This window comes from Callorhinchus milii, unplaced genomic scaffold, assembly GCF_018977255.1.
Source record: "Callorhinchus milii isolate IMCB2004 unplaced genomic scaffold, IMCB_Cmil_1.0 Scaffold16, whole genome shotgun sequence".
Taxonomy (NCBI): domain Eukaryota; kingdom Metazoa; phylum Chordata; class Chondrichthyes; order Chimaeriformes; family Callorhinchidae; genus Callorhinchus; species Callorhinchus milii.
Window position 1 is genome coordinate 12039016 of NW_024704757.1, and position 24080 is coordinate 12063095.

A 24080-nucleotide genomic window follows, 5' to 3' on the forward strand; every position below is an offset into this window, starting at 1 on the left:
CCGACGTGAAAAGCGCTATATCAAAATGCAAGGATTATTATTATTATCATCATCATATATATATAAACGCTGTGTATCTAATGCAAGGATACTGATATGAAGCACAGTTATATTGAGAAGCTTCCAGGGTGGATGATGACCTGCTGAGCCTACTATGGGCATTTTCAGACTGATTGACAGGAGCATTTGGTGTGGGCGTGAAGCAGCGGAGGAGCCGACAGGTGGCGCTGTGAGGTATTGGTGGGGGGGGGTGTTGGGTTGACTCACACTGCGCATGTACCCTCGAACCTGCGCGGGCTTGACGTCGGTCGGTCTGCGCATGCGCACGCGCGCGCGCCCGGGCCCGTGGGGGGGGGGGAGGATGGAGGGGGCGTGACCGGCGGCGTCAGTTGGAGCTCGAGGACGTTCGAGTGGCTTCTGCCGGCGCTCGGGCGGAATGAAGCCGTTGGCGGCCGCGGCGTTAGCGGCGGCGCTGCAGCTGCTGAGCTGCTGCTGCTGCTGCCGCCTGGTCGAGGCCGAGGACATCGTGGTGGGCTGCGGGGGCTTCGTGAAGTCGGGCGTGGAGATCAATTACTCGCTCATTGAGGTGAAGGGCCGGCGGCCGCGGGCCCCGGCGCGCGCGCGCGGCCGTTGCTCTGCCCCCCCGGGGAAGTCGGTCGGTCATGTCATGTCGTGTCGTGTCAGGCCATGAGGTGGGTGGGTGGGGGGGAGGAGGAGGGCGGTCAGGTTGGGGCCGGGAGTTGCTGAGGTAATAGGCCGCAGGAGATCCCGGGTTGGGTGGGTGGGGGGGCATTTGCGCTCCAGTCGGCCACAGCACAGTTTTGTTTTAATTTGGAGGGTTTTGTGGGTGGGGGAGTGGGGGTAGAAAGTGGGGGAGAGGGGGAGGGGTGGAGAGAGGGGGAGAGGGGGAGAAAGTGGGGGAGGGGTAGAAAGTGGGGGAGAGGCAGAGAGTGGGGGAGAGGGGGAGGGGCAGAAAGTGGGGGAGAGGGGGAGGGGCAGAAAGTGGGGGAGAGGGAGAGGGGGAGGGGCAGAAGGTGGGGGAGAGGTGGGGGGGGAATGTCTTGTCAACTTTAATGAGCCAAATCCAATGTGCCTCATCATGGACATAAGGGTCTCTCTCGCTGAGTTTACCCCCCCTCCCCCTCCCTCCGCACCCCCGAGGTCACACGCCCGGCGATTGGCGACAGGACTCGAGTCGATCCTCTCCCATCGGTCTCGGTGGTCCGGTGGCGCCGGACGGAGCCAGTCGGGCCCGCGGTGGAGCTCCAGGCGCCGTTTGGGCGATAGTCCACGGCCGCCGTCCTCGTCGGCCGTCTGACTTGGCTCGTTGACGGGTGTCGGCCAGGCTCAGTTAGTTGGGCCTCTTGAGACAGAAGGACGTGGGGTCCAAGCCCCGCGGCCGATGATTCTGTGCTGAGAATCGGAACAGGGACTGGAGCGCGCTGCGTTGTTGCACGTGTCTTTCCACGGGTGAGATGGTAAGCCGCGAGGTTCTCTCTACCTGCCTGTTCAGGTAAGCGCTAAAGATTCTGTGGTGTCATTTAAAAAGAGACGGGAGTACCTTGCAGTGTCCTGGCAAATAATCATCCATCCAGATAAAATTGGTCAGTCACTTTCTGGCTGTGTTCGCCAGCAAAACACACCTTCACCACATTTTACAGTAAAATCATGTAAAGCACTCCATAAACGACAAAGGAAACCATACTTATGAGGAACTCTCAGTAGTTCCATAGTATTGCATTTGGATAGCGCAACCAGTATTTTTTGCAATAGCTGACAGTGCATTGTTTTGGACGCACGTGTGGTTTATAAATGGTTTAAGTCACTGTTTTTTCTTTTATATACAAACACAATAATTTGTTAATGTTTGACTTATAGATACTTGAAAAATAATGATGATGGCAGTTCTGGTTCTACTATCAATCTTCAACATACAACCTGTAACATACAAAAACTCTGGAGCACCTTAAAACTTGTTTGTAATTGTTTCAACAGATCAAATTGTACACAAAGCAGGGCACCCTCAAATACCAGACAGACTGTGCACCCAACAATGGTTACTTTATGATTCCTCTATATGATAAGGTAAGATTCAAGATTTTGTAATGAAATACCCTCTGCCTTGCCCCCATCCCTTACAGCCTTCAAAACTCACCGTAAGACATATTTTTCTGATCGTGCTTTTACAGTATGTTCCGTGAAGCCCTTTGGGACATCGCTATGATAAGGCATAAGGATTATTATTATTATCCAAATGCAAGGATTATTGTTATATTCAACCCATGCCACACACACACTTACTTGACTCCCCCTCTCCAGCTGAGGCTCCCAATCGTTTGTGTGACTTCCCTACTTATCCGATCTGCTTACCCCGCACTCCACCACCTGCTGCTTCCACTCGGTTGGATCTGGCCTCCTGTTTGTCCCTCGTTCCCTCGACTCCACCATTGGTATTTTCAGCCACTACGCCCCGAAAATCTGGAACTCTCTCAATCCCTACCCCTTGCCCCCTCCCCACTTTCAAATCCCACCTAAACACCTTCCTTTTTGATCATGCTTATGGTCACCTCCCTCCTCCCTCTCCCTGTGGCTCGGTGTCAGATTCCACCACTGTCAAAACGCTCCAGGATGCTACCCCGCGTGGAGGGTGCTATGTAAATGCAAGTTGTTTTTGTGAACAGCCTTTACTTTTTGTTGTTCCTTGTAATGTCCGACTATTTGTGACTATTATGTTTATATATGTTTAGATGTGTTTCTTTACTCCACAGGGGGACTTTATTTTAAAGATTGAACCTCCCCTAGGGTGGAGTTTTGGTGAGTATAGATAAATTTAGCTCGCCAAGAAGGAGAATTATTTTATCTGTATTTTATATATGATGAAGTATGAAATATTTGTACTTAAAATGCTCATTTGCCTATCTGAAGATCGTTTGGGAGGTATTAATTAGTATAATTGTTATAATAACAATTGGTTTGTAAACCTAGAACATGGCAGTGGTGGAAGTGCCAAAGATGGATTCCAGATTTAGGAATAATTCTATGTTCTGACGTATGAGAGAACATTTTACTGTGTTAGAATTTCTGAGAATATAGATTATAACGCAGATGTTCTGCAGAATAATTTATAAATAGAATGCTTCGGGTTTAAATTGTATGTTTCATTCAGATTTAAATGATATGCTGTTACAAAATTATTTACTTATAGCACAATTTTTTTTCTATAACCAGAGCCTACAAGTGTGGACCTTCATGTAGACGGCGTTAATGACATTTGCACTAAAGGCGAGGACATTAACTTTGTCTTCACTGGATTTTCTGTGTCTGGAAAGGTAAAGATGGGCTTTTCAGTCTTTAATTTTCAATGTAGTCATTTAATAATTGTTTTGTAGTTAATCTTTTCCACTTTTTGTAATGGTTGTAGAACAGATTATGTTGCTTTTGGGAGTGACGTGACATAATATGGGTAGAATTAGATGGCGAGTTTGGCCAGGTACATTTCAGATTTAACTTTACTTCACGAATATTGATTAACCCTCTCTGGAGGACAGAGGAAAACAATTAACTGGTGACTCGAACTGAAAGTGTGAATGTAGGATAAGGGCATGAATGAGCTAGCTTGTGACCTCTGGAGTCAAATCACCTCTTTGACACTCATTGTCCAGACTCATGCAAGAATAATGGCCAATTATATAAAGTATTGGAGAGCAACGATTGCATGTGAACCTATACCCAGCAGCGCTGAAAAATATTAGAGAAAAAATACTGGTTAATAAGTGTAGCTGTTAATTTTTTATTGAAATTAAACGTTGAAAATATGGAGATATTACATTTGTTTAATATTGTTAAATTATTAAATGCTGGGGATCTAAATCAGAGTAAATAAGCTATAAATACTGCATCATTCTGTGAGAAATATAATTTTCTTCATTCAGGTTCTCAGCAAAGGTCAAAGTTCAGGACCTTCTGGTGTTCAGGTCACATTAAGAAAAACTGGAACAGACTCCGATGTTCAGACTTCAATAACACAAACTGGGGGAAAGTATGTAAACAGCAGTGATTTTAAAATAAAACCCTCACCTTTAATTTTGAAAGGAAACTAATTTCACTTTCTTTTGACAGGTATATATTTACAAGAGTGCTTCCTGGTGACTATGAAATTGCTGCGTCCCACCCGACCTGGACCCTACAGAAAGTGCGTGCACTTTTTATTTTGTTTGGGTTAATAATTTTTAATTTCTAATATTAAATTCTTATCTTAGTTGTACTGTTGAGAATAATAGCATTGACTTTATTCTTGTGGTAATCCTCTCGGTGGTGTGTTAGGTGTGTGTTCCAGGTGGTGTGATTTTTTTTAAAAAAGGTAAATTTACCGTAGCATTTTGTGATAATAAAATAAACTATTTTCAATATGTGCTGATGCTGTCATAATAATTCTCATTGTGGATTGATGATGTTGAGTTCATTGCACATTAATGTCAACACTGACAAAAATTGATGATACAAAATCTAATAAACAAATACCTGTAAATCCATCTCATGAAGATTACTGTTTATATAATGAAAGAGATTATACCATGTAATGACAAGGTAGTAACCCAATTCGTAGCAGTGATAACAGTTGTATACAAACCATTGTTGATGCTCCTTGTAATTCTTCAATTAGGTAGTTATCTTGTTGTAACCATCTGTTATTCTTAATATTTATGACCAGAATTGGTCAAATATTTTGATGATTCCTGGATTTTCCACGTGAAACTAGAAGATGTTGTAACTAACTGCAGTTAAAATCTTGATGGAAAATGCTCATAAATTACATTTTCTTGAACTTTTTAAGGCATCTACAGCTGTGCGGGTGGTAAATTCTAACGCAAATGCAGCTGATTCTCTTGTGGTTGCTGGATATGATGTCTTGGGGTCTGTACGAAGCGATGGAGAGCCTATGAAAGGTGTAGTGTTCCTGTTATTCTCCTCGTCAGTCACAAAACAGGTGAGACTGAATACTAAATTGTTCATGAAGTCATTCAAATGGCTACTCAAATTGTGGAGTGTAATCTCTATGTAAAATTGCACTATTTGAGATTTCTAAAAATACAGTTGCTGAACATTAGAGTGAATCCTGTGAAGCACTTTAAGATGTCCTCTCAACATAAAAGGCGCTATATCAAATGTAAGGATTATAATTATTGTTATGTTTGGACACTAATATTTATCTTGATATAAATGTAGCAGAGTACAAATTGATGGTGTTTTAATTTGTCATGCAGCTGTGTTCAGCTAAATCTTGAATTATTTCAATGAGAGTGCTTAGTGTGGGATTTCTTGCATATATAATTACCTCTCAAAAACAATTTTGAGAAGGGGTGAGATGGGAATTTTAGTTCACTACTTAGAAACTATCTAAATGACTGGTTTTGCTTTTTGCAAAGTAATTGTTTCTAACAATGTTTTTTCTTATTGATAGGATATCTCTGGCTGTAACTTATCCCCTGTTGAAGGATTTCAGACTAGTGATGAAACAACGACTTTCCTGTGCAGTGTGGTGTCTGGAGAAGATGGATCTTTCACTTTCTCATCCCTCCCCAGTGGGGAATACACAGTGGTGTGTAAATTATTCGTGGCTCAGAGATGCACTAAAGGGGATTTGTAGTTGCATCCATTTGGGCAGATGAAACCTGTATTTTTTTCAAATTTCATAATGCATTATTAATGAAATGCAAATTGGTTAAGGTATATGCATCTTAAGATTTATATCTATTGGCTTCACTAGTTGATGGAGAAATCAGCAAGGTTTTCTCCTGCTTTCTGTCCAGTGAACTGTACCCCAGAAAGATTCAAAACTTTCAGGAAGAGAGAAAGGGGGAAGAATTAAGCAAGATTATGAATCGTGTTTCCTGCAAAGATTATTTTCTCATAAACTATATGTGAAACATAGAATCTGTGCATTTGATATACGTTTCAATCACAGGTGCCATTCTACAGAGGAGAAAGGATTACATTTGATGTTGCCCCATCTCGACTAGATTTTTCCGTGGCACACAACAGTTTAAAGATTGAGGTACAGTAATCCAAATATTTGATAGAGGCTCGATGCGACTATTTTGAGGGCTAAGAATCCTGAGGAGACTCCAAAGGAAAACAATGTAAACAATACAGCCACTGAAAAATATTTATTTTCCCAGCTCATTGGGAAGGGTGGTTGAAGTCACAAAATGTTTTTTTAATCTTCAATCCAAAGGACATCATTTCTCATGATGTAGTGATCTCCTAGCACTGTCCTGAAGTGCCACTCTATGAGCTCCATTGCTCTTGGGCTTCAACCCACAAACTTCTGCACTAGCGTCAAGAGTCTTCTAACTGAGCCAAGCTAACACCAAATGTTTATGTGAAAACTAAATAACAAATTGCTACTATTTCTTTAAGGCTACACATTTCAATGGTTAATTTACCATTATTAGTGTTTTTGAACTTTTTAAACAAACGTGAAAACTTCTGTATTATTTTTTGCAGCCTGTCTTTCGAGTGATGGGATTCTCTGTGACTGGCCGTGTTTTGGATGGGCCTGAAGGTCAAGGAGTTGCTCATGCTACTGTTACGCTGAACAACCAGATCAAAGGTATTCACTAAAGTGGTTAGCGACCGCCTCACGTGAAAGGCGCTATATAAATGTAATTTGTTCTTGTAGTTTGGTACAGCATTTTGCATGTGAGTGGAGCACTTGAACTCCCAAGAAATGAGCTCTTGGGTGAAATTGTTTCAAAATACCAGTGAAATTCCATTATGGATATCACAACTACTGCTCTTATGTTTCTAACTCATATGTTGATCTTCAGGACATGCATGTGTAACTCATTGGTGCAAAGCAATGCATCCTTTTTCAGCTGGTCTAAGATTTGGTATGAATGCAAAATCAACAGGTGCAAACATAAATATTCAAAATACTTACTGTGTGGATAATTCTGAACATCGGGGTTTCACTGATGCTCCTGTTTTGCTTGTCCAAGGAGTATAATGTCTGACATACAAACTCGTTTTGCTTTCACTTCTTTCAAACTTTTCAGATATAAAATTGACAATCTTGGTGTTGCCATTCATTCTAAGAATTGACTATTCCATCAACTATTTTCAATCACTAAAATTTTCACCAGTGATCAGAGGCCAATAAAGTAACACTGCTCCTGTGCATCTGAGTAAACACAGAGGTCTACCTTTCTTCTGCCATTCGGTAATTTAACTGAGCTGTGTAAATGTGGCTCACACCAAGCAGTTTTGTGCTGATTTTGCACAGGGCCCTTATTTGAGATTTCTTACTGGAATAAAGGAAGCAGAGTGACATTTTATGATGGGAAACGTGTACATTATGCTTGTCAACTGAAGAAGATTTTTTGTTTTCAGCCTACCTTGTTTTCATCTAATCAATTTTTATTGCTATATTTTTGGCAGTAACTACAAAAACAGACGGGTCATTCAGGCTTGAAAATATGACAGCGGGCACATATACAATGAATACACAAAAGGAGCACATTTTCTTTGAACCAGTTACAGTAAAGATTGCCCCTAACACACCTCAGCTGGCTGATATATTGGCCACAAGGTAAGAAGCAGTGGAATACAAGATTAACATTACATTTATGAGTGCTCAACTAGACATGGTTATTTCTAGTATCTTATAAACGTACAGTTCAAACAAAACATATATTGCTTCTCCCATGCTCCACAGCTTCAGTGTCTGCGGACAGGTAACCATCAAACGATTCCCTGAAGGACTCAAACAGATAAAGTATAAATTAACGATGACCACTCAAAGCAAAGATAAAACTTCATCAGTTACAACAGAGATGGACGCTCGTGGATTATTTTGTTTCCAAGCCAGACCGGGATCCTATAACATTCAGGTAAAGTTGATACAGAATTTGAAAGCATCTGCTTGAGCTTTGGGTTCTATATTCTAAAATACTTTTGTATGTTGAATGCAAAATAACCACATTTGTTTCAGATTTAAGGATGAGAATTCTGCATGTTTGAATTTAAAGCTAAGTCCTATGTTGCTTAAAACAGAGGCTTAATGATTCTGCATAAATAAATTGATTTGAAATTTGTTTACAGCTCTTTTTTTGTGTATTTAAAGACTAAACCTTTGATTTGGCATCTGGCATGTTTTCTTTATGAATTATTAACTAGCCTTCTGGTGAACAAACCACTCTCTAAACTTTTAAGACAAATCTCAAGTTGAAATTGTGTAAAGTATGTATCAGAACACTTAACAAAGTCTGATTGCATTTTATGTTAAAAATCATTCTGAATTCTGTTTCTTAGGTTGTGGTCAGTGAAAGTGAAGCCAAAGCAGGACTTGCACTAAAACCAAAGATTCAAACTGTTACAGTGACAAATGCACCTATTATGGACCTATTATTCACTCAGTTTATGGCATCTGTATCTGGGAAGGTATTTTGTTTGGGTAAGAGTTTCAGTGTTGAACAATGAGTAACTTGTCAATATAATTAATATTAAGTATCTTTGACCATTATTTTTTGTGCTATTATTAAGGGACTTAACCAAACCCAGTCACACAAGTTACTTAGATAAAACTTATCTTGAACCATCTCCATGGCCAGGAGCATCTTCCTGTCTTGCATGCTGTGGATTATGTAGGAGTGCTTGATGTTATTCTCCCACCCTCAGTGGAGAGCCAGATGATAAAGATTTGATCTGAAACAATTTATTGTCCTCTTAAGTTGGACAGTTCACATACAATGGGAGTAATATGTTTCATTTGGTTCAATAATTCAAATGGTGGGATGATAAATAATATTTAGTTATTCTGGGATTGTATAGGGAATATGGGTAATGCGGAGATGGATGTGCAGGTTTATTCAAAATGCAATTTATATTCAGTTGCTTCTTAATTCATCATGTGTCTTTTTCATCTTTATCTGACCTCTACGGAGGCGTATTCTGTTCGTCTCACATTGAACTACACACCAGAACAGGTTGCTGGAGTTGCCAAATATTCAATAAGTATATAAAATGGCATGTTGTGAATCCCGATAGATCTGGTGCCCTTGGTAAAACACTCCTATATTTTCCAACAAAGATACTTTTGTAAAATCTGATTTGCAACAGGGGCAGCTTTGGGCTAATTAGCACTGGCCAGCGTTACAGCTGCAATCTAAACATAGACTACAGCCGGCTGGCTAAGCACTTTTGGGAGAGCGGTATTGAGTTTTCAAGTCATGGGCGTAAGTTAAAAGCTATTGGGAACAGGGGAGGAAATCTATGATATGAGGAAAGGAGCTAAGCTTTTTGGAGGGTGCGTCAGCAATGGAGGAAATTTTTGAAATTACACTCAAGGTTAGAGAAAATAATGAGGCTCAGAATGTTGATGGCTGAAGAAGAATTAAGAGTTAGAAATCAAATATCAACTATAACACAGATTTTAAAGTTATAATTGCATATTCAGCAACATATGTTGCAGAAGATTGTATTTTTAAACAATGATGGGACTTTTTAAATGATCAACCTTGTTTTTTTTTGCCATAAAGATTCTTGTGGTGATCTCACTGTTGCCCTTCAACCTTTGAGTCGTCATGGTGACAAACAGAGCCTGCAGCTCTCTGGAAGTGCAGACTCGGCACTGTTCACCTTCAATAACATCTTGCCAGGGAAATACAAAGGTAGAGATTTTGTGTTTGAGCATTTTGTTTTCACTATTAGTAAGCACTTAATTCAATCAATGCAATTTTGTTTAACCATGATTATGGTTCTTTGCAGTGAACATTGTTCATGAGGAATGGTGTTGGAAGAATCGATCATTGGAACTGGAGGTTGTGGATCACGATTTGACTGGTGTAGAGTTCAAACAGACAGGTTACATGCTGCGTTGCTCACTTTCACATGCAATAACATTGGTAAGAGAAACTTGACGGATCATAGGACCTTAGTTATGAATACAGGCTGATGTAAACATAGCCACTCTTCCCCCCCATCTCTGAGGTGTCAGCTAGCCTCTTTACACCAGCGCAATCCAACCACATGTGGCTATTTTGCTTTTTAGTCACGGTCACTTCCACATTGATGATCAAATTGTGTTTCAACTTGTGGAATTGAAATGGATCTTCTGTCACCTTATCACATCAGAACATCTCAAAGGCTGGTATATTCTGTCCACTGGTTCGGACAGCGCTGTTATATGCCAATCACAGCAGCTGTCTTTCACAGTACGCTCGCTTTGCTCTGCTATGACATTGTGTACCACAGCCGACCTGGTGCCTTATTGGCCGTATCCTGCCATTGTAGCTCAAGCGCACCACAATATCATCTGAACAAGCAGTACAGAAATGAACTGTGATTTCATAACCTTTGTACGTAAATCTTTTACTGTAGCTGTAATTTACATCATTAGATATAGGGCTTTGAATGTAGGCTTAAAATTGTTCTCATTATGTGTGTGTATCAGGAATTTTACCAGGACGGAAGTGGCCCAGAGAATGTTGGTGTTTATAATCTCACGAAAGGAGTGAACAGATTTTGTCTTTCTAAACCAGGTGTGTATGGTTAATTCATGGCACACCACTGGTTATAGCACTCACAAATTCCTCCCATTTCTTTTGCTGCATTATTAAAACCTCGAATTTTCAAGTTAATCTTGGAGGCAGGAGTAAAAATCAATCTGCGCAACAGTTTAGGGAATACAAATTATACCATTACTTTTTTTTAAGTAAAATGCATTTGGGGTGAAGGCAGTAAAATGTAATTTTGCCTTACTAAAATGTATGTTTATTTTGAGGATTGCCCTTCAGTGCTTTATATGGTATTAATTTTATTTGTCCTTGCCAATAGGTGTTTACAAAGTGACTCCTCGTTCCTGTCACCAGTTTGAACGTGAATTTTATATCTATGACACGTAAGTGTCTGGGTCTCTTCCTGGTCATTTATCAGTGTAAAGTCAGTGTTTACAGTATAAGCCGCTCTATAATAGGTGCTAATTTTTGGTTTGTTTATTAGAGCGGCACCCAGCATTTTAACGCTAACAGCAACACGTCACCGTGCATTGGGTGTTATCATAACAGACAAACTGATGGATATCACAGTTACAATCAGGTAAGAACAAGCGTTGAATGGTATCTGTAATTTAAGATTTTAAAAAATGATCTAAATTAGAGTAACTGTAGAAAGAATCACAAAATGTGTCAGTACTTCTTACCATACCCTACAGGTTTGTATTTGATGCTGTGGACATGATGATAATAATGAATTAATTATTAATAATAAGTACTTCAATGGAGTTGAGTGTTTTTCTCACTGAATTGGATCCACAGAATGCCTACTCTAGAACATTATATATAGGTCACCTTGTATATATTTATAAAAGCAGTTATGAAATTGATCTGTGGTTATTGCTTAGCTGTGCGCATTTTGTTTAACCGTAAGGTGCTGATTTTAATTTCTGTCATCTTCGTTTCTCTAGATCTTCCATTGATAGTGAGCCTGCTCTAGTTTTAGGCCCACTGAAATCACTTCAAGAGCAACGACAGGAACAGCAGCTGGCAGAAATTGAAGCGCGCAGACTAGAACGTGAAAAGAAAGGTCAAAAGGAAGAGGAACGAGAACCTCCTGTCCAAGAAATGGTGGAAGAACTTGAGGGACCTTTTGTTTATGAATTTTCATACTGGGCAAGGTATGGTTACATGGTCTTATGAGGGTAACTTTCAGTAAGTAAAAGCTCTGTAAACATCTAACCTGGTATTTAAATAACAATTTCAGGTTAGAAAAAATGCACTTATAGACAAGGGAAAAGGCTGTCTCTAAATAGTCTAAATAGCTGTTTTAGGAAATATTCAAGATTATTCTCTGTATAGAGCACTATAGTTATGCAGCATATTTTAACAAGTGTTTGGGGGAATTTGGTTTGAATTATTGCTTGTCCTTATTCTGTGTCACAATGGGGAGTTTGTTCCAGTGCTGTCCTTTTCTCTGTTCATACAAACTGATCACTCAGTAATTTGGTTATCTTATTTTATCATTGTTACTGAAGTTCATTGAAAGCATAATTACAGTCATTGTCAACGGTAGGCATACGAGCTCAGCATTGATTTAATTTTTTCCCACACTGTCATCTTTTGTAATTTTCTTCTCTATTTTCAAATTGTTATTAAAATAACAGTATTCACTGTAAAGGTTCCATTTATGAAGGCATATTCATGTGTTCGCTTTCTAATCTATTTCCATTTGATTTATCATTTTTCGATTAGTTTCCAAGCTGTCTGTATTTGCACTTCACAGATCGATTAACAATAAGGCTTGCTGTTTTTTTTTTCTATTCATAAAATTGTGCTGCTTTCTCTATCAGAGCTGGAGAAAAGATTGCCGTCACACCATCATCAAAGGAACTTCTTTTCTATCCTCCATCAGTGGAGGCTCTCATTAGTGGAGGTGAGGTACTTTCAAACTTGCTAGGCTTCAAGCTTAAACACTCCCAATGGAAATATGTTGGGAGTTTTTATTTACTTATGCTAACTCTTTACATCACGGGTACTTTCCAGTAATTTCAAAATGTATTTTTAAAACAAATTAATATAATTTATTTGAACTGCATGTGTAAACTCAGTTAGACCTGCAACTTTTTTATTAGCCAAATTTCTCTCTGTATATTTTTCCTTACCCTATCATACACCTTGAAATCATAGTGTATTTGAAACCTAATGTTAATGTAGGAACCGGAACTGGAGTTTTACTTTTATGCCTATGCAGAAATAGCTCTTATAACCATAAGTTAAAATTCCTGAAATCTTAGAACAGTAATTTATCCCCAAATCCAGAACCTAGTTTTGTTGTAGTACTCTCTCTTGTCTCTAGGTGATACTATATAGCTGCAGTGGGAGAATGATAACTTCCCAAGTTAACTCAGTTACAATATCTAATAAAGAAATGAAAAAATGGAGCAGAAAAACAAAATAAAGAACAAAACACACATAAGGGGGAGAGGGGTAAAGAGAGCTGCTCATCTCACTGCATTTTGTCTTTTATGCTTAGAGGATCTGATTAGATATGAAACGCTGATTTTTCCCCTACTTTAAATAAATCTGATTAGTATGTACATTTTTTGATTATTTCATAAAAGGAAGGAAGTGGCTTCACTATGGCCAAAATATTTACAGAAGGATTACTGTGTTTTGATATATGAGCTCAAATCTTTAAAAATCGGGGAGTATTTATGAAAGTGTTGTTACAATTTATTATGAGTTCAAGATATTTAAACCTTATATTTCCATCAATAAAATTACCAGAGAGAACAAATCAAAAAGAGAAAGTATTAACCTTTGGTTTCAATTTTTGCCTGGACATATTTAAAAATAGTGGTTTCATATTATATTGCAGTATTTCTAAGCATGTGTTTGGGTTTCTCATTTCCAGATCTTGATTTTGTAATCATTTTAATAATCTTAACTTGCACAAAACAGTACTTGGGATTTCATATTAAGCAGATGCTTTTAAATTGCTACACTGATAAAGGTATTTTATTGCAGATAACTGTCCAGGAAGATTAATTGAAATCCTGGGGAAAGCTGGGCTATTTCTAGAAGGGCAGATACACCCAGCATTAGATGGTGTTGAGATTACTATCACCGAGAAAACCTCCAAACCACTTATTACTGTGTTTACCAATGAAGAAGGATCATACAGGTGAGTTGTTAGAATTTAGTGAAATTTTTTTTAGCAGAGCTTTTTTTTTAACCACACGCAAAGATTATTTTGGTGAAATTAGTAAAGCTGGATTCCTCTTCTGCATAGTCTTGGCAATGCAGTGACATAGATGCTGCTTCTCTATTGTCAAAATTCCATGGTTGTTATTCTTGGAGAAAGTAGTGGGGTTTGTGAAGGATGTTTGAGCTATATATATATTATATATATAAGGCTCTACCCATTAGACTAGGGGGAATTAGTTACTCCCAAAATAGTATTCTTCATACTTAGAAACATCTTGGGACTATCGTGCTATGCCTATTAATATAATCCTGTGGTATGTCTTAGAACCAAGATTACAGATCCAATTGTGAATGAAATATAAGGTCATTAAAAGTAAATATTTTCAAGTGAAGATTTTAATGGGACGCTTTTGCAGTATAGAAAAAGGTAATTTCAATTCTGCAGATACAGTGTGACATTGCCAATACAACCAGAAATAATAGAAATTTACAGCTGGTTGGTTCAGACTGAAACAGACAGAAAAATGTGTTGAAGGTTTTGGACATGTCCATTCATCAGAGCTGAAATGGTGGGAAGGAGAAGCCACTATATCAGCTAGAGGACAAAAGTGAAGAAAACATACATAAAAGGCTAAAAAAAATGATTACAACAGGAGGAAATTTGATGGGTTGCCTCCATTTTTATTCTCCCCAGTTTTCTTCTTGTGAAACTGCTTCTGATTTAATAGTTTTTACTTTCTTACGTGTTTCTTTTACTTCTCATCTTCTATCGTATATTGGAGCTTTCCTTAGACAATCTAGATTTGATGAAGGATCATGCCCCAGTTAATCTACCTTTCTTTCAGAATCTGATTGATTTGCGATGGATTCCTAGAATTGTTTTCCTTTCAAATTTCCAGCATCTGCAATTTTGCTTGAAGTCTATTCCAGTATTAACCTAATTCTATGTAAAATTCTGTGTAAGGCAGCAATTCAAAGCTCCACAACCAGGAACCATTTTCAATACGTACTCTGAATATCTTGTTACAGAGTTGGACCATTGCACAGAGACCAGGAGTACACTATAACTGCCCTGAAGGAAGGCTTTGTCTTGACTGCTATAGAAGGGACAGTTGGTGATTTTAACGCTTTTGCATTGGCAGGTGTTAATTTTGAGGTAAGCATGAGATCATTTGTATTTATTTTACTTGTGTCCTAGGATTTTGCAAGGATTTCTTTTGCATGTGGACCCATTTTTTCATTTCATCTTTTGGAAATTATTAATTACTGTATTTTTAAATATTATCTTGATAAATTCTGTGTGTTAGTCGTTTTAAGGCCGTGCCAAGGTTATATGGCACTCACCAATGTACACATTGAGGAATCTCAGCAGTCAAGTAACATTATTAATAGATTGTCTTTTTTTGCACTGTCATTATTCATTGTATATTTCCTCTTTGGGATAATTGAGAAAAATTACTGTCGGCAGAATTTGTTTTGAAGAAAATTAGCTTTGAGTGCAATCTGTGATAGACTGCAGTAGCCATGGGGGTGTAAGGGTTCAATATTTAAAGCATTCAATCTTTGTGCAGCATGCATTCCCTCATGTCCATTGTGGATTAGTACTGAAGCTACCAACCACTGTGGCTGCAGCTGTTATCAAATAGACGCTTGTCATAATGGTATAACTTCAAATAGTTTTAGTAATCAGGATCCTGATTGGAGATTGGTACCCACTGTTAGGTGCGAGTAAGGTGTGATTTGCACAGCTCCCACGTCAACTAAATACACTTTTAATACGATGCTTAGAAATTGAAATTCTGACTGTATCAAATTGAAATTCGCAGTATCAATAAATTAATGGCTTTCGTTTTTTGACAAAGTGTTTTGCAATTTATCACAAAACAGATAAAAACTGAAGATGATCAGGCCCTTGCTGGAGTTCTCCTGTCTCTTAGTGGAGGACAGTTCCGCTCGAATCTGCTCACTCAAGAGAGTGGCATGCTGACCTTTGCAAACCTGGTAAAGTTTCTTTAAATGAGATGTGGGGAAACAAGTTTGGGTTTGTGTATTTTAAGTGTTTACATAAATGATTCTTTTTCATCCTTCAATGTTGGGAAAATGAGTGCTTTCATACCTTTTAGAATAAAGCTCTAATTATAGCTTGTCCCAGACTTAGCCCCTGCTTGTTGTATCTGAGTGAATTTTTTCCCACAGTAGTAACTGCATTAACACTTCAAAATGAGTCCAGCTAGAATTTTAAAATCAGCAAAAAGAGGAAAAACAGTTTATTCATCACTTATTAACAGATTCAAATCTCGTTCCCCAAGGTAAAGAGGCTGATATCTTAACACACCCTCACTTAAATTACTATTTGCTGGTGTTTAGTTTGTGACAGTTTTTGGTTGTTAACAAATAGATAAAACACCTTTTACTGTCGGTGGAACTGAAATCAAAAGAACAATTGATTTTTATTTTTCCATCTTGGCATTAAGTAATTGAATAACTGTATTGATGTGCAGAGTCCTGGAGAGTACTACTTCAAACCTATGATGAAGGAGTTTCGCTTTGAACCTGCCTCCCAAATGATTCAAGTAGAAGAAGGACAAACTCTTCAAATCAAAATTACAGGCCATAGGACTGCCTACAGGTTTGTTTCCCCAAAACCTCTAGCAATCTCTTTCTGAATAAATATGCAAAATGTCAAACTAATGCTTTGTGCATTTTAGTGGGGCAGAGATCTGTTTGTGGTGGGGACTGATAACAGAAATTGTTCATGTACATGAATACGTTCTGACATAATGAAACTACTACAGATATGAACCTTGACTTACAGAAAAAAATGTTTAAATGCTGTGGCTAGTTGACTAAGCATTAAATTGGTTCATTGGGTACCTTTTTTTAAAAAAAATTAATTTGGTTTGTGACTGTGTCACAATGTTAGGCGACATGTTAAAAAGAAAAAAAAGAATATTACTGTATGACAGTCTGACAAAACTGACGATGTGACAGATTGTGATCATGGAACTGTCTATGAAGTCAGTGAAATGTTTCACAAAGTTTGGTTGAACACAACTGCATTCTCTGCTTCAGCATGTGTGAGTCAAACCTGACACCTGCTTCAAAGCAATGAAAGCAATTTCAGGACCGTGTCAGTTTTCTGTAGCTGAAGTGGGGTGAATACTTTTGAATAACAACAGCAACAACAGCTTATACGTATATAGTGCCCTCCACTCAGGGTAGCGACTCAGAGTGCTAATAAAAGCAGACTGAGCATCAATGAGTGTAAGTTCTATCTGTGTGGCCATTTCATTGGTACTGGATTTCACTCTAATTTGAGTATCTGCTCCTTTCAACAAAAATCTAGTGGCACAGTGAGTTGATGGCTACAGAGAGAAGCTTCACATTTGTGATCTCCATATCTCACTTGTGCAGAGTGGACAATTTACCATATAGCATGAGAGAAATAAATTCTGCGGTCATCTAAGTTACTGTGATTAATTTCCTCGTCGCTGGCTTCAGTTGGTGGAAACTCTGAACATTCAGTCAGGCATAGTGTGTGACATGGGCCGATGTCAGGAAGAAAGTTTCTTTAAATTCTTTCCAGATGTAGACGTTCAGATGAGTGAAATGGGATGTCTTGCTCGTCTGATATCTATTTTTCACTGCTTGTAATGATTATTCTGTTCAATATTCATATTTTAATTTGAGTGTGAGTATATTCAGCAAAGAATCCATTATGGTTTGTCACAAACCATAATTAAAAATGCATGCCAATCAAAAAAAAGCGTGAAAATGAGTAATTTACCAAAATAATCTGCTGTATACTTTTTGGCAATTGTCTTTAATCCTTTAAATCTTTATTGGCAAAAATGTTACCACAAAATTCTAAAACATTCTTTTGATTTAGCTGTTATGGTACTATCTCCTCTCTAAATGGGGAGCCAGAGCAAGGAATTGCAGTGGAGGCTATCGGACAGGCAGCTTGCAACATTTATGGTGAAGATACAGTAACTGATGAAGATGGAAAATTCCGTCTCCGTGGCCTGGTGGTAAGGAGTACTTCATACAGTGCTCATTCGTATTATTAAAACTCTTAGAGAAGATATTGTTCTTTTTAAAAACTACATGATTAAATACTTCATTGGATAAGTATATTAAAACAATAGCTGACAATTAAGTGATGTAAATAAAATAGGGTGGTGGAAAATTGGTTTAATTCTGAATTTCTTGAATGTCTTTCACATTGCAGCATTTTACATTTTCATACTGCATAACTTATACACAATTAATACTTAACGTTATTTAATAATTGCCAACCATTCCATGGATAATTTATATAGTAAATTGATTTTGAAACTAGAATTTGAGCAATGATGCANTTTTTTTGGAGAGACCAGTCTGATCATCTTAATGTTGTCTGACTTCGATTTTTTAAAAATAATTCCTTTATTCTCTGAAGGATATTTTACTTTCTCGACTGTTGCCATGGAGAAATTGTGTGGATTTAACAATTTCTCACAGGACTTTCTAAAAACAGAACCTAGCCTTGAACTGACATTCTGCCTCTTTGTAACAGTGTGTTGGAAAACCATTGCTGTTTGTCACTTATTTGATGTTACTGCACCCGATGTTATTCCACCTTAAACATTTCGAAGCGGATTGGATAGACAGTAAATGGCTACTGTGACTTCCCACTAATACATCTGCCTGTATATAATTGAATGCAATATAATGTTTTTATAATCACTGATTATCATTTGTTTTTTTTTATCCATTTTAGCCAAGTTGCATTTACCACATCCAGTTGAAACTTGAAGGCAATGACCACATTGAAAGAGCTCTGCCACAGTATCGGGCTATAGAGGTTAGTTAAGAGTGAATTTTTTTTTGTAGGTCATCATTTCAATTTAAACGATCAGTAATAAAATAACATTTACCCCTTCTTTTAAATCATTGTACATTGGTGTAGCAATTTTTCTTTCAGTCTTCCTTTCCTGCATTCCTAGCAGTAAGCTTTATACCATTGTAAAATGCATATTCTGACTTCATGTAGAGGCTTTGCAGTTCCAGCTTGTTTTGTAAGCAAGGTGATGTCAAGCTTGTACCTGAGGGCTGACTTAAATTATTTTATTCAACATAATTTTCTTATTTTTGATGCATCCTAACCTTCCAAATAAATACTTTGAGATGTTTTAGTCCAAACCTCTTTTACTATCCAATATTTTCTTGGTTTTGTACAGGTTGGCAACAGTGATATTGATGGTGTGAATATTCTTGCATTCCGACAAATTAATCAGTTTGATTTAAGTGGCAACATCAACACTTCGCCAGAGCATCTTTCCACTTTGCGGGTATGTCTATTGGTTTATTTCCAATGGTATAGCCTCCCAATGTTTTTTCTTTTGTTCTCCCCAGTTTCTTTACCTTCTATGTGTATGAAGGTATTTGCTCCTATTTCTTATAAGTTGGTTCCTACACAAAAACAAACAAGACCTGGCAGCCTGCTGATGACAATTTCTACTGAGTGTCGATGCCTGGTTCCTCCCTAATTCAGTGGAGTGGGTGATCACGTGTGACCAAACAGTTTTTGTTGGTGCTCCACTTGGCCACTCATGGTCCAAATCCCCAACTGTCCAGCGCCTTGGAACCTCCTCCCGACCTGATATAATTCTGTATTGTAATGCTGCTGCAAACATGCTTCCTATTATTAAATAGGGAATTGAATTTTATTTTAGCAACAATACTTTTTCTGATTTGAGTATTTGCACAGTTTTGAAGTTATTTTAAACACTAAAATGGATATGTATTTATTCCATTCAGGTGGTGCTGTACAAAAGTGAAAACCTAGACAACCCCATTCAAACCGTGTCACTGGGTCAGTCACTGTTTTTCCATTTCCCACCACTTTTGAGAGATGGCGAGGTAAAGTAAAATTACTCTTCTATATATTTACAGCATATAAATTATATGCAACTGTAAAGTGTTTTATATATTGAGAGGGTGATAGTTACCTGCATTGTTGTGTTTCTTCACAGAATTATGTAGTTGTGCTGGAATCTACGTTACCCAAGTCATTGTATGAGTACAACTTATCCCAGATATCTTTCAGTGCCACAGGCTATCACAAACACATCACATTTTTGTTCAATCCTACGGTAAGCAACTGACAGATTTCTTTTCCGAATTTTGTGGACCCTAGCTGGGGGTCGGGATCAGGGAGGGTGGAGGGCAGTGGGGAAGCAGGATGATTGAATTCACAAGAGCAGGGGAGATGGGTCTTGAAGAAAGCGAGGGAGGGAATGAGGCGGAGGGACGGCGAGATGGAGTTCCAGAGGGTGGGGGCAGAGTGCCAATGGTGGGGCGGGTGAGGCAGAGGACGTGAAGTAGGCAGGAGGGAGTGGGCAGGATGGTAGGGGGTTAGCAGGTCGCAGAGGTAGGGGGAGGAAGACCATGGAGGGCTTTGAAGGTGAGGACCAGGATCTTGAACTCTGTATGATGGGAAGCCAGTGGAGTCGGGTGGGGGCGATAGGGTCAAGGAGCCTGGTGTGGGAGAGAACACGGGCTACAGAGTTCTGGCTGATCTGTAGCCTAAGGAGGGAGGAGTTGGGGAGACCGACACGCAAGGGGTTTGCATAGTCAAGCCTCGATGAAATGAAAGCGTATATGAGTGTTTCGGCGGCCTGTGGAGTGAGACAATGGCGATGTTGTAGAGGTGGGGGAAGGCAGAGTGGGTCATGGCACAGATGTGGAATAGAAAGGATAGTCGAGGGTCAAACAAGACCCCAAGGTTCTGGACTGGCTCAGTGAGGTGCAGTATGTAACCATGGATAGTCATTTCTATCCATGTAACTGGTTACTTGAACTTTGGACCGTTTTAGAGGACTATAAACCAATGCTTTAGTTGGAAGCAAATACCTACCGAGACCACTCACATCATCGCCACAGTTACATCAAACGTTTTGTGGTTATGGTGGAAGTGCTGAGTTTTTTAATGAAGTGTGGAAGTGTTTTATAATGTTCTACGAGGACATTATGCTGTTGCAAGTTTTATAAAAGTCAAAAGTAAGTGCAGTTGAGGGCATTTTACACAAATTTGTAATGATTTTTCTTTTTAATTTTATTATCCCATTTGAACAATTCAATAGTTAGTTCAACATCATACTGGAATATCCTCTTTGAAGGGAGAGGTTGTGAGAGTGTGAACATAAATTACATATTTCTTTGAAAAGAAATCTTCCTGGGTCACAGACCTACCTGTATGCTTATGTTTAAGTATAATTGAAGCAATCCCAGTGTGTTGCCAGTTCTTCATCCAGCATTTCTGTTGCAATTGATTCACAATTTTTAATATTGTAAACAATATTTTACATGGAGGGGTATAGGAGATGGGATTAGGAGTGGTGGAGGCTCAGGTGGAGTAAAAACACCATTACCGACAGGTTGGGTCAAATGGCGTGTTTCTGTGCAGGAACATTCTATGTAATTATACGTTGTCTCTTTTCAGAGGAAGCTGCCAGAGCAGGATGTTGCTCAGGGATCGTACATTGCTTTGCCTCTTACTCTGCTCCTGCTACTGGCAGGTTACAATCACGATAAAGTAAGCTTCTGTCTAAAGCACTTAAAATTGAAAATGCATTTCATATTGTAGATTTTCTGGGATGTAGACATCATTTCTTACTCTAGTATTGTCCAGAAATTGTCTAAACTATTGAAAAAGATGAAATACTCCAATGAAAAAAAACATCTGCATTTCAAAGTGTAAATTGGGCTCAACATATCATAAAATAGGTCAAATCTAATGAAAAGTTAGTTTGAATGAGATATGAAACTGTCTGCCTTAAACAGGTGGACATTAAAGGTCCCATGACACTATTTGAAAGTTACATTTTATTCTGGTATCTTGGCCAATAATCCTCTAGATTGTTTTTGACTTTGTGGTTGTTGTGGGACTTTGCTGTTTGCAAAATGGCTGTTGGGTTTGCCAGACAGCACCTCAGAGTAATTCTCAGACAGTAATTACTGCAAATTACATTGAAATTCAAATGTAATCGGTACTGTAAAAACGTTCCTTCTTTTTCTTACTTATGAGACTGGAGCTTATGATTTCTTCAATTGAGCATTATTTTTAAACAGATTTGATGATGTATAATCTGGGAAGCTTTGCTAACCATCGTTAAACGAAAGTCCAAATGGTGAAATCAATATTCAATTCACTGAGCTTCCTCATTGTCAAATATTGATATTTGGGAGCTTGTGCGTTTGCTTAGTTTCCAAGTATAAATCCTTAAAATTAGCTTTGCGGATTTTTGGCTGGCTTCAGTGGGAAAGAAATTGCCATTTTACTGCTTTGATTCAGTACAGTTTTACTGACATAAAGAGCACTCTTCTTCACGCTCTGTAATTTGACAGTACCAGATTAGGTAGATGAGCACAAAGATGTGCAGAACCCAAATACTTAAATTCTTTTTGTGCATGATTATTTTCATCATTGTATTTGAGATTTTTTTCTAGTTTCCTATTCCTCTAGCTAGACAGTATGTCCTCGCTTATTTACTGCTATGTTGCTGTTATGTGTTGCTGTTAAGAATGGATACATTCTATTAAAAATCCCAAGCCGTCTGCTCTGTCATATGATATAATTCTGATTGAGAACTGAAGCTGATTCAAAGAACAGCTACATTACGAGGATCTAGTTCCTGTTAAGAAGTCAAATTCAAGCATTAAATCTTTTGAAATAATAAAGTAACTGTATTTTCCCTATGCATTTCTCCCTGCAGCTCATCCCACTGCTGATGCAGTTGACAAATCACTTGCAGGGTGTACGGGCACTCAGTCAAAGTGGTACAGATGGTGCTAACCCTGAAGAGGCAAAGAGACCAGCCAAACGACAAAAGACACGACGCATGTAGTGACCACTGACTTGAGTTTTTAGTTCACTCACCTCCGTGGAGTTCAGTCTCTGTGGTTTTGTTCAGTGAAATGCCTTCATTATTAAGATCAATTTTGTCTTAGGATTAAGAAGAGGCTGCATTGTTTCTGCTAACTGCCTGCCACAGGCTGAACTGAAATGCAATGTTACTTTAATCGAATTTATATTGAAGTATCAAATTTGGGGATCATTGTTTTTTTTTGATCAGTGACATGAACTGGTTTGAAAATTTAAGTACTGATGGACAGAAGTTTCATTGAAAAAAATGTTTTTATTGTTAGAAAGACTCCCAGAAGGTCGATTCACCTGAAGACGATGTTCCCGAGACTTTATAAATTGATTGTATATTTGGTTATCATTTTGATATTTGGGCAAAGATTTTCAGTAAATGATGATTGGGTATATTTATGTATACACTGGAAAACTGGATGTTAAATTTTTGCTTCTAATAAAAATACTTTTGTTTTCCAAACTAGCTCATTTTGCTCATCCTATGTTGTACAGTTCAATGGCTTGCAAAGATTGCAATTAACTCTTATGGACAAACAATGTTTTTAATTTTTACAAAGGTGGTGTGTTCTCTGTGTATGCCTATTGATTCAGAAACCATCACAGATTTATTTTTACTTAGATATTAAGTCCAAAATACAGTCAAAACACAATACTATATGTTTACTTTTGCCCATTTTAATGAATTGATTTGGTTCATGACTTGAAAGTACCAGATGCCAAAACTTTGTTAAATTTTTGTTCATACTTTTCAATTTAGTGTCTTAGTTTTGGATATCACGTCATATTGACACTGAAGGTGTCCCTCCATCAAGAATGTGGCTTCTTGTGAGAATTTCAAACATTCCCCCATGTTTAATTGTCTACATCTCTATGGAGAACCAGCAATAGTAATGTTTTGTTCTTGTTTTCAATTGCCAGCCTTTGCCCTTCATGCTTTACGACAGAGTTCCTGTGAAACACTCAAACACGTTCTGTCTTCACATAAACTACACCAGCGAAATTACATGTTTATCTTTGGGAAAAGCAAAACATTATTCTAACTGGAAATTCACTTTCGGTCCCTAGTTTTACAGGCTTCACTATTATAATTTGATATGTGTGACTTGTCACAGCTTCCACTTAACATTAATCTTTTGACATTTTACCTCTTTGTTGTCTTCTACATAACATCAAATGCATTTTAAATTAAAATCAAAATACAAATGAGGGTATTTTGATCTAGAAGCTTGAAGTTAATTGTAACTGAAACAAAATCAGGCCCAGTTTGTTTCAGCACATCAGAAATGCTTCTTTATACAAGACAACAGTGATAGTATTTAACGACTGAATTGTAAGTAGAAAATGGTGTTTAATCTTCAGACATAAACTAGAAAATATAAGGATGTCAAAAGGTTCAGTGGATATCAAACTATTTAAAAAAAAGTATTCACTGAACAAATAAAAAAATGCTGAAT

At 38.2% G+C, this 24080-nt stretch overlaps 1 protein-coding gene across 1 annotated transcript; it reads left to right on the forward strand.

The window, feature by feature from the left end:
* The first annotated feature begins 354 nt into the window (after window positions 1–354).
* On the forward strand, window positions 355–23089 carry nomo (nodal modulator). The gene is made up of 31 exons (XM_007893725.2): window positions 355–586; window positions 1996–2085; window positions 2769–2814; window positions 3229–3329; window positions 3933–4039; window positions 4120–4192; window positions 4835–4987; window positions 5462–5599; window positions 5966–6055; window positions 6508–6613; window positions 7441–7591; window positions 7718–7892; window positions 8314–8455; window positions 9540–9671; window positions 9769–9905; window positions 10454–10541; window positions 10837–10900; window positions 11002–11097; window positions 11465–11674; window positions 12347–12429; window positions 13524–13680; window positions 14733–14859; window positions 15591–15704; window positions 16205–16332; window positions 17593–17734; window positions 18466–18549; window positions 18926–19036; window positions 19506–19607; window positions 19721–19840; window positions 21190–21282; window positions 22463–23089. The coding sequence occupies exons 1-31, from the start codon at window positions 437–439 to the stop codon at window positions 22592–22594; spliced, it is 3642 nt and encodes a 1213-aa protein (XP_007891916.2). The 5' UTR covers window positions 355–436; the 3' UTR covers window positions 22595–23089.
* The last annotated feature ends 991 nt before the right edge of the window (window positions 23090–24080 follow it).

Coding starts and splice junctions, on each gene's coding strand:
- nomo (XM_007893725.2), top strand. CDS start 437: ATGAAGCCGTTGGCGGCCGCGGCGTTAGCGGCGGCGCTGCAGCTGCTG. Junction 5,600..5,965: donor CCAGTGGGGAATACACAGTG/GTGTGTAAATTA, acceptor TTTCAATCACAG/GTGCCATTCTACAGAGGAGA. Junction 6,056..6,507: donor ACAACAGTTTAAAGATTGAG/GTACAGTAATCC, acceptor TATTTTTTGCAG/CCTGTCTTTCGAGTGATGGG.